Raw genomic sequence first — 10,598 nt, forward strand, 5'->3', positions numbered from 1 at the left:
TTTAAGGGGGTCTGAATACTTTCCGTACCCACTGTACACTGAAAATACTCTGGCAGAAATTCTGCACTGCAGGTATAGCAAAAGTATGTAAGTGTTCAAAAGTAAAAGTACTCATTGCAGAAAGAAGTGCCCTCTGATTGTTGTACTGTTGTATTTCAGCACATTATTATTAGCAGCACTGTTTATTGAGGTGGAGCTAACGCAGTTAATGGCTGTTTCCTAATGTGTTAGTCTGCTGATTGTTTACTTGATTAATCGATTGATCGGCCGACAGACCGGTCTGCTGGTAGTTACCAAAGCATCTAACTAGTGAGGATCAAGTACAGTAAAAGATAGTAGATGTTCTGTCATTAGTGACAGGGCTAGATGTTAGTTGGAGGTAGCTTTAAAAATGTTAGCTTTGAGTCTTAGTCTCAGAGGGTGGGGCCAGCGATGGAGAAGGATCTGTCACCTTAGGTTTGGTGCTTAGTCCTCTGGGGGACGGAAAGAAGATCTGAATCAGGGTGTGATGGTGGAGGAGATCGGACAGGTGGCAGCGGGGTATGTTGTAGACTGCTGTGTATCTGATGAGGAGGCTCTTGACTTGGATGTGGTTGTGCCCAGTGGGCCTACTGGGTTGGAAAAGGCAAAACAACCACAAAAAGTACTACAAAAACACAAAATAACTACAAGAAGGTGCAGAATGTCCAAAAAGAGACCATAAAGACTCAGATCAGCCACAAATACATACAGATGTAGTGGAGTAGGCGTGTTAGTACAAATACAGAACTTGAGTAAATGTACTAGTTACTTTCAGATTGTGTGTCTGTTGGTGTAACTGCAGCTGTGTGTGTGTGTGTGTGTGTTCAGGTTGGGGATAGGATTGTCAGTATCAATGGTCAGAGTGTGGATGGTCTGTCCCACAGCGAGGTCGTTACCATGCTGAAGAACAGCTACGGAAACATCAGCCTTCAGGTAACACGTGCGCGCGCACACACACACACACACACACAGCTGTTTACAGCACACCAGGGGTTTACATTAAAGGAGGTGGACACAGTGTTCCAACATGGTGCCCTGTTCACTCGCACTGCTTTTGTCCAAAGCAGTAAGTGCATTTAAATTACAAAGGAGCAAGACTCCTACCTGGGGTTGTGTCCCTTCCAGTTCTCGGGTTGGGGTGTAGGGTTTGACCAAGGCTTAGTGGGAGGACGGAGCAGCTCCTTGTAGACCAGCGCCAGAGTTCTGAACTGCATTAAGCAGCAACAGGAGGCCAGAGGAGTTGAAAACCAGGTGGACAGGAGCGTCCTGGATAGGCTGCAGAGGTCTGAGGGGGGTGCAAGTGTTGGGTGTGAGATGACACACAGCTGGATGAACACCTGGGCTGCCTGATGTTGGGAAGTAGCTGGATCCGTAACTGTGTGGCTAACACACTTCAGGAGAAATACCTAAACATACTGTGTTTAAATAAACCTGAGCTGAGGCGGTGTGCTGTTGGACTGGGTTTTATTGTAAATGTACAGGTGTGTTTCAGTGTCATCACCGCACTGTTGGCTCTGTTACAGAAGTGTCTCATGTTCAGGTAAAATCCATGAGGTTTCAGTGTTTGTGTACAAACAGAGTTCACAGATTGTTATTAATGTGAAATATCCTGACTTTGACTGCAGTGCAGGTTCCTCAGCGTTGCTGCTGACTGCACACACTGGGCTTTGTGTGTGTGTGTGTGTGTGTGTGTGTGTGTGTATATGTGTGGTCCAGCTGACTGGGAGTGTGATATCCGCAGCAGCAGGACAGGCCTCTATGCTAATGCTGCTTTCATCAACCTGCAGCAGACGCAAACAAGCACAGACCTCTTTTTGTCTTTCTGCATCTTAGACCAGGTGTCGCCCTGAGATAACTGGAAGACTGAGACTGCCAGCCTTGTTCTCTGTGTGAGAGTCAGATGTTTTAATTGGCTCTCAACTTTAATTTACTCAGCCAGCCCAGTAAAGTAATTTACTGCACTAATAAACTTCTGGTTGGAGCTGTAAATCCTTGCCTGAGGTGAGCTGAATGTGTTGATGCTCCTCTCCACAGGTACTGCATGAACAGTTTTTATGCACAACGTACACAGGTGCTGCTGAAAACACACTCAGTGCGTGTGATGCCGTGAGCTCTCACTGCGTGCTCACAGCCATCCATGTCGCAGCCCAGCAAATCAGTTTTTAAGAATCACATGGGTAATCCAACTTTCCTGGGCCCATGACACTGGACAAGTGTTGCGAGTGGTCGACTCTAAGCTGTATTATAAATGTGGCTGCTGCAGAACAGACGCTGCACGTCTGAAATGTTGTGGACTCATGACAGAGCCGGACTCGGTGGAAACTCGCTCTGAAAAGTTAAATCATAAGAGGAACCTGGTGAATTAAATCAGTTAAAATCAGTTGCACTGTGTGTGTCAGGTGGTAGCAGACACCAACATCGGCGCCATTGCCACTCAGGTGGAGAGTTTGTCAAGCAGCTCTGGTGTGTCAGCCAGCACTGACACGTACACAGCCGAGCCCGAGTGAGTAAACGCGCGCACACACACACACACACACACACAGGTGTTCAGATGTATCGACAAGTAGTACTAACATGAATCTGGCCTCTTCAGGGGTCCAAGGCCCCGCACCATCAGCCTGGAGAAAGGCTCTGAGGGACTTGGCTTCAGCATCGTCGGAGGCTTTGGCAGTCCTCATGGAGACCTGCCGATCTACGTCAAGACTGTCTTCAGCAAGGTCAGGACCTGTCTGTGTCATGCTGGGCAGCTGTGGGTCAGAAATCACCAAACTGTCGACCTCATCACTTCACACAGTGCCGCTGCATGGCTAACATGTTAGCCAGCTAACGCTAGCTTCAGACTGGAGGAAACAAAGCATGCTGTGTGTGTGTGTGTTTCAGGGTGCGGCGGCTGTGGACGGGCGTCTGAAGCGAGGTGACCAGATCTTATCGGTGAACGGAGAGAGTCTGCAGGGAGCAACACACGAGCAGGCGGTTGCCATCCTGAAGAAACAGAGAGGAACTGTCACGCTGGATGTCCTGTCATAACACACACACACACACACGTATGAACACACAAGCTCCTGTTGTGATGTGTTCAGGTACATCACACACATGCTGACTCTCGGACAAACTTCCCAACATGCAAAAAAAAAAAAAAAAGAGAGAAGCGGCATCATATGGTGGCAACACACACATTTCTACTTCTATCTTTGTGAGCCCCTCACCCTTACTGCAGCCTTGACCCTAAATGTAACTGAAAACCAAGTCTTGGACAACATGTCCTCATGTTCCAAAACTCACAGTGGTCCTCACAAAGATAGATGTACAAGTACACAGCGCTTCCTGTGGGCAGACCAGTGGGTGAAGCCAGTACACATTAATGTCCAACTCTGTAACTTGAGCAGATGTGTTCCACCACTTTGACGTCTCCAACAGAGTTTCTCAACCTTGGGGTCAGAGCCACAGGTGGGGTCACCTGATATGCACACAGGGTCAAAGGAGATCTCTGGTGTACTGATATTAGTTTGGATCTGATGATGGTGATCTTGGCTGATCACCATGTCATGATATCCCAACAAATATCAGACATGTTTGCATGAAGTTCCCCAGATGGGAATTTTTAGATTTGGCACCACCATCACAGCAAACATTCAGCTCAAACAGAAGAAATATTAAAATCTGATTTGTAGGTTGTGATTAAATTTCTAACTTCTTAACTAATACTTTCCACACACACACACACACACACGCGCGCTTCCATTGCACCACATCTAGTGTTTACCATCTTGGTTTAACATGCTAACAACAGCTAATTAGCAGTGAGCACAAACACGAACCCAGTAATCAGTTCAGTGATGTGAATGGCTGCTGGTAACAATATGCAACCACTGTTTTTAATAATACTTTCATTGTTTGTACTAAGATGTTTTTGTCCACTTGCTTCCAGTAGAATCACTGAACACAACACTGACATATCATCCCTTTATCAGTTGAACTTGTGATCAAACAGTTTCTTATTCCCACCTGCAGCAGACACAGATCAACATGTTCCTCCGTGCACAGTGTGTCCGTGTCGCCCTGAGGAGCCTCAGCCCAGTGCTCCCTCTCTGTTCACTCTGGGTTTGGTCTCCACCACCATCTCTGGCACTGGAGCTGCTAAATGCTCCACTGTGGTCCCCAGCTGCTCTCTCACCGGCTCTGTCTGCTGTTCACTGCTGAGCGGGTCATGGACGACATCTCCTGTGAGAGCGAACCAGAGTAGTAACGCTGTGGTCTGACACCAAACAGTGAACTGAGACTCACTGTAAAGTCCCTGCAGGTTCATCACACACCTGAACCTTGCCATTTACACTTGTATGAAAAATATTCATTATAGCTGCTTTAGGGCAAAATGCCAGAATTTCTCTAGTTCCAAGGTTCCAAATGTGAATATTTGCTGCTTTCTTTGCCTTTTATCTGAATATCTTTGATTTTTGAACAGTTGGTCTGACAAAAGGAGACAAATACTGGACAGATATATATTTTCAGACATTGTAAACACCAGTTAATCAGTGTTTTAAAAAACACATATCACGATAAATGCTTAAAGCTGTAAACTATCATGGTAATCCATCAAATAACTGTTGGGTGGATTGAACTGATTATTGAATTTTATTTTTAACCACATGTCAACCTTATGGTGGCACCAGAGGGAAAGGCAGAGGATCCCCAGGGTGATTCATCATCTGGGTTGTCCTCAGTACCTGAAGGTAACTTCATGTCAGATCCATCCAATGGCTTTCTCAGTGAAAGCTGGCAAAACTTCACAGTTTGGGAGTTTATGAGGATTCTGAATCAGAAACATGTCACGGGCCAGGAAAGGTTGAGGAACTCTGTTATCAGACCCGCTGCCAAATCAGAATATCCTCAAACACTGGATTATGTTTCTGGAGCCATGTTAATACAACTGTACAGTCAGACTGAGACACTGGGTTCACGGATGAAACGCTGTTGTTTGTCATCCAGATGAACAAAAGGGACGTGTTGGTGAAAACCTGACTGGACACAGTGTCGGTTTTCTGCTACACACATTAGCTTAGCATCTCTGGCTAGCTGTTTGCCACTGAGTTGCTGTGAAAACTCCTGTCCCTCATCAGCAGATCAATCAACTGTTACAGCCAGCTAGTTACGGTACATGGCCAAAAGTATGTGGACAGCTGAACATTCCCTCCATGGGGCAGTTTAACCTGAACATGTGTCTTTTGGCTTCAGTCTGTTCGGCAGATCTCGAACCTACTGCAGGGGTCTGCTGCACTAAAATATCATTGTGTGCTGTAGCATTAAGATTTTCTTTTATTAGAACTAGACGCCTGGAGGAGGTACGGGGCTGTCCGCTTACTTTTGGACATAAAGTGCAGTATGCATCATGCTTGGTCTGATGATACAAAATTACACAGTTTGCAGCTAATGTATTTTTTCATAACCAGCCCAGGTTCATTTCACTAAATGTTATATGTAATATTGAGTCCAATTAGTAAAAGTTTACTTTTAGTTCCTCTATTTAGTATTTATAAGCAGCATATAAACATTTAATGATACTATATACTACAACACACTATATGTTTTTGTCAGATATGTTTATTAATATGTTCATCCCTGCGGAAGTTAGTCGTTTGCACAACCTGTATATTAATGAACACTAAAAATGTTCCTACATGTGCCAACAGCTGCATTACAGTGTGTTACAAAGAACTTATTAGATGTTTACATCTTGCTTATAAATGCTAAGTTTAGAGTTGATGTCCAGTTGTACAAACTGTGGATGTAAATCAGATTATAAAAAAATGTTTTTATGCATTGTAAACACTTTATTTCCCTTAAAATGCTTATTTTTCTTTCTCTCTTCACTTTGTGCCAGTGGAAACGCGTTGTATGAGCTGTTTCCACCAGCAGAGAAGTGTGAAGCTGGTCTAACTAGACCTCTGCTTAGCAACATGTTCCAAACATGAGAGTTTAGCGTTACATCTATGTAAAATCAGAGCATGAAATTCTCTATTTTATTTCAGTTCTCTACACTCTTATACAAAGTGCAACCATTTGATAAAAGTAGGTGTATTTATTTTTTCATATTAAAACTAAACAAAACCTTTTCTCCCAGTAAAGGATCCATATGTCACATAATAATCATAAATAAATGTTAAATGTGGATCTGGGGAGATGACTCTCAGGACTTGGGCTTGGAGACCCCTGGTCGCCCCCGGCAACAGATACTGTCTTCCACATCCTTATCAGGAGAGAAAACGTTCTTAGATTAAAAGCAACAGGCTGACATTTAGTTCATCCTGTTCTCTGACATCTCTGGACTTCCACCATGCCATTTTTATTTCCGGGACATGTTTAGCTTGCGTTGCTGTAGCCAAGCTAGGCTGAACGTTCCTAGACCTTTCTCTGGCTTTGTCCTCGGAAGTCCCACTTAGATGTTAGATGAATTTTATGTTTTTTGACAAAATACAAGGGTTCATAAGATTCAACGCCGACAAATCTCTAATCAGATATTTGTCCTCATTCTGAATACACATCTCAGATTAATCTGTGATGGGCTGTGTTTGTTTAAAGCCTTTTTTTTAAAGGTAAGGTGTGTTTGTTTAAAGCCTTTTTTAAAGGTACGGTGTGTTTGTTTAAAGCTTTTTTTTAAAGGTAAGGTTTGTTGTTTGTTTAAAGCTTTTTTTTAACGGTGTGTTTGTTTAAAGCTTTTTTTTAAAGGTAAGGTTTGTTTGTTTAAAGCTTTCCTTTAAAACAGACCTTACCTGTTCGGCTTACCTGAACAGATTTGAGAAGGGATAAAGCTTCAGTTAGCAGATGTCATAAAACGCTAACAACCTTAGTTTACACCAGGAATTGTCAAATGTCAGGCTGTTGCTTTCAGCCACATTGTGTGTGTTAGCGGAGTACTGCAGACGTATACTTTGATACTGCAGTGCTCTGTTCAGGTATGTAGGAGTGTCACTGCGCTGTTGGCAGCAGCTGTAGGTGTCTGTGTGCTCGGAGACGCTGTACTTCATAGGCTACACGTATCAGTCAAGTGCAAAACACTTCACGTTCAACTGTGTGTGTCAGAATTATTGTCTTAATTTTTGGTACTTTATTTGTAATGTAGATGAACTGTTATCTTTTGATCTCACTGGAAATTAACTGTAATTTCTATTATAATAACATGTTCTGTCTATGTCTGGTCGGAAATCGCAGAATGCTTCGACCAGCCGTGCTGCTGTGTTTGATGAGATGGACATGGCCAGTTTCAGCCTGCGACTCCTGAGTCTCCACCTGTATTCTGTAGTTTTATTTCGGTCATCACTTATTCTGTTCTGTAATGTGAACTCACACAAGCCCACCTCCTCCCTGACAGCTTCATGTTAAATAAACATCATGTCCAGTCAACATCCAAAATGTGTCTGCTGTAACACTCTGTGCCATCCATCTACCCATTAGTCCTGCAGCTTCTGAGAAGGATTTTTTTTTTACTCTGAGCCTATACGTTCACATTATAGCTGACATTTCCCAGACCTGATGTGTCCACAGCAGTGTGAACAGACCAGACCAGATCTGGGCCACCTGTGTATGTGCTCCTAGACCCGGTTCCTCTCTGACCTCTGACAGCGCTCGCAGTCAGAGGTCAGAGAGGAATCCATGTGGACATTTTAACGTCTCCTCTGCACATGCGGCCTGTCATCATCATTCAGCTGCTGGTTGGTGTTACTTTGGTGCATTAATAGCCAGGTTACTGATACTTTACTTAAACCCCTCCGCTAGCTTTCTGTGCAACCCACAACACTGACTTTGGGCTCCTTCAGACTCTGCACAGTGATGCTGTTCTCAGCCTGTGGAGCCGTTTGTTAGAAACAGCCTCCCCTGTTCCCTGAGGAGGAAACCTGCCCCCCAGTGCAGTGGTGTGTCTCACTGGGGGGTTTAATAGCCGGTGGACAACAGTGGAGGTCTACAGCACAACGATGAGCTGGACTAGGGTCTCGCATCACAGTGAGGACACCACGTTCACTGGTGCTGCTGGTCTCTGGACGGGGTTGGTGGGGAACAAAATATCACTAACTGCATCCTTCTGTAACTCAAACTGGGATGTCTATCACCCTTTTGCAAGAATACATGGATCAAAACATGGAGACTCGGTTGCTGAATATCATTTACTTTGGTGTCATTCTGTTGTCACCCACAGGTTTCTGATGGGGGTTTAAAATCCCAGAGAGCAGCAGCTGAACCAGCATTACATTGGAGGGCAGGACAGGCCAGAGACGTAAATGAAGACTGCTGTTGTACTGCAGTGATTTATTCTGTTCATACAGGGTGTTTAAAAAAAGAACCTTACTCATATTTTCCTTATGTGTTTTATTTCCCCCCCTGAGTTGTTTTCTGTAAGATTAGACTTTGCTGCCATGGTGTTTAATAATTAATCACAGCAGGTCCTTCTTTCATTGATTAGTAATGTTTGTTAGATAACTGATTAATCATTCAGGACACTGAGCTGCGCTGGATATCTACAACAGGTGACATCAACGAAACAAAACAAACTGGATGAAAAAGTCTGCAAATGTACTTTTTTTTTTCCCCCCCCCCATATAAAAAAAAAAGTGTGTGTTGGTCCAGAGTTGGTGAGAACAACACTCAGACAGCCAATGGGATCAGGCCAGGACGGTCACATGGCAGTAACTTTGTTGTCAGTGTTGTCAATCACCGGGTTGTCATAGGCGTTCTCGTCCTCTTTGCTCCTGATCAACACAAATGGTTTTTATTTAATACAGGTAGGTAATACAGGACTATTTTTCCTTACTGCATATTGCAGCTGTTTTTAAAGCACCAAATTCTCAGCATAAAATGCGACATGCTGTGCGTTCATTATTTGCCACAGTGGAACAAAAAGTGAAGTTGTTAGTAAAGCTTTGTAGTTGTGTTTGTAGGACTTGTTGCTCGCACCTGACCATGTCCAGACTGGTGGCGTATTCGTGTTCATTGGCCATGACAAATTCATTTTCTCTCACCCTGTCCAGGGAGGTCATCGCCCTGCACACGGGTGGAAAACAGCATTTAAACCTTTCTGAATAGCTTGGAAAAGAAAGTGCAGAGTCGTGCACTGGATGCCTTGTGTTGAAGACATCGAAGCAGAAACAAATACGTGAGTCTCTTCCTTCTCAATTGACTTGTACCTTCTGTGTTATCGATATTACAAACTCTCCCTGACTGACCTGCTGGACTCCGCACACCAGGCCTTCTTCACCAGGACAGCGACGAAGGCGAGGAAGAGGAAGGCAACGACAGCAATGATGCCGGTGAGCCACTGCGGCAGCATCCGCTGACTGGTCTGAGCTGGACCTGACACACAAACACACAGATGTCAGAAGTCATCCAAACTCGGCGCCAACCGCTGGTTTGTTTTGTTGGTCTTGGTGTCCATAGAAATAAGACAATAAACTGAGCTGAGGTAAACCAAACAGTATCTGCTCATGTAAAACGTTAATATAACCAGTTTAGCAGCTAATAAACTGGTTATCAGAAACCACATTCTAAACCAAATCAAATTTAGGCAAACTAATGGTCTAAATACTGCTTTGCAAAACATTTTGATGAAGATTTAGATGATTGATGTGGTTTAAAGGGTAAATTCACCAACCTTTGCCTAATATAAATTTAACTGTCAAATATGGAGTAGTAGACATAAACAGTAATATATTACTCAGAGTAGCTCAGATTTGTAAAGGAGTAAATGTATTTCCACTATATTTAATGGAGAAATATTTATTGGTAAGAATAGCCACTTTCATATTTGGTTAACGAGGTTTTCACGGGTAAATGAAGGTTTAAGTAGTTTTTAAGTTGTCATTTCATAGACTGATTTTGTCAAATTGTAGGTGTGTACAGTGACAAGGGGTATTTAAAAGTAAGGTACTGTATTTCCCTATGAAATCTGGTGAAAATCTAGCAGCATAAAATATAAGTAAGCTGAAGTATTGGTACTTGGGTACAGTACAGTTTAATAAGGGAGAATTACAGCACAACCTATAAGGTGTGTCTTGATTACATGAAATTAAAGCTGCTTCCTTGTACATTTATCTTTCTCACCAGGCGATTTTTCACTTAATTCAAAATACACTGGGACAGTCAAAAACCCAGCAGTACACTGACTACGTTGTGGACTTGGTAAGATAAAACTACACATCTGAAGACGTCACCTTTGACTCTGGGGAAACTAAACCAAGCATTTTCACTGGTTTCTGACATTTCACAGACCAATCACCTCTTCAAATAACTGAGACAAGGAGGTTGTTAGTTGCGGCTCTTGAACAATCACTGATGTTTTTTCACAGGATTAGTGGACAGTAGTATTATTGTAGTACTAGTACATAGAGCTTGTACCTGTCTGGGCCATCACAGTGCCAACAGTCAGCAACCAGCAGGAAATGGCTGCAGAGAGTTTTCCCATCGTCAGTTCTTGGCTCTGATGTAGGACAGAACGGCGTGTTAAACCCTGAAAGTGAAGCTCCAGTGGTCGAGGTGAAAGTGTAAAGCCTGCGTGTAGCTGAGCGGTGCAGGTGTAGCTGGTGCGTCAGGTG

General features: G+C 43.6%; 1 protein-coding gene and 1 long non-coding RNA gene across 2 annotated transcripts in view; one reads left to right on the forward strand and one right to left on the reverse strand.

Annotated features, from left to right (window-relative positions):
* The window catches only part of patj (PATJ crumbs cell polarity complex component), a 77,357-nt gene extending 74,195 nt beyond the window's left edge, over window positions 1-3,162 (forward strand). The window contains 4 exon segments of the mRNA XM_020609059.1: window positions 850-954; window positions 2,421-2,524; window positions 2,615-2,738; window positions 2,902-3,162. Of these exon segments, the coding sequence (XP_020464715.1) occupies window positions 850-954; window positions 2,421-2,524; window positions 2,615-2,738; window positions 2,902-3,048 (480 nt within the window). The 3' untranslated portion in view covers window positions 3,049-3,162.
* Window positions 3,163-8,598: 5,436 nt separating this feature from the next.
* Window positions 8,599-9,321, reverse strand: LOC109965301 (uncharacterized). Its single transcript, XR_002275622.1, has 3 exons — window positions 9,234-9,321; window positions 8,965-9,051; window positions 8,599-8,759 (listed from the first exon to the last, which is right to left on the reverse strand). It is a non-coding gene; the product is annotated as an uncharacterized LOC109965301 (long non-coding RNA).
* Window positions 9,322-10,598: the final 1,277 nt, after the last annotated feature.

Source organism: Monopterus albus, unplaced genomic scaffold (genome assembly GCF_001952655.1).
Source record: "Monopterus albus unplaced genomic scaffold, M_albus_1.0 scaffold98.1, whole genome shotgun sequence".
Taxonomy (NCBI): Eukaryota; Metazoa; Chordata; class Actinopteri; order Synbranchiformes; family Synbranchidae; genus Monopterus; species Monopterus albus.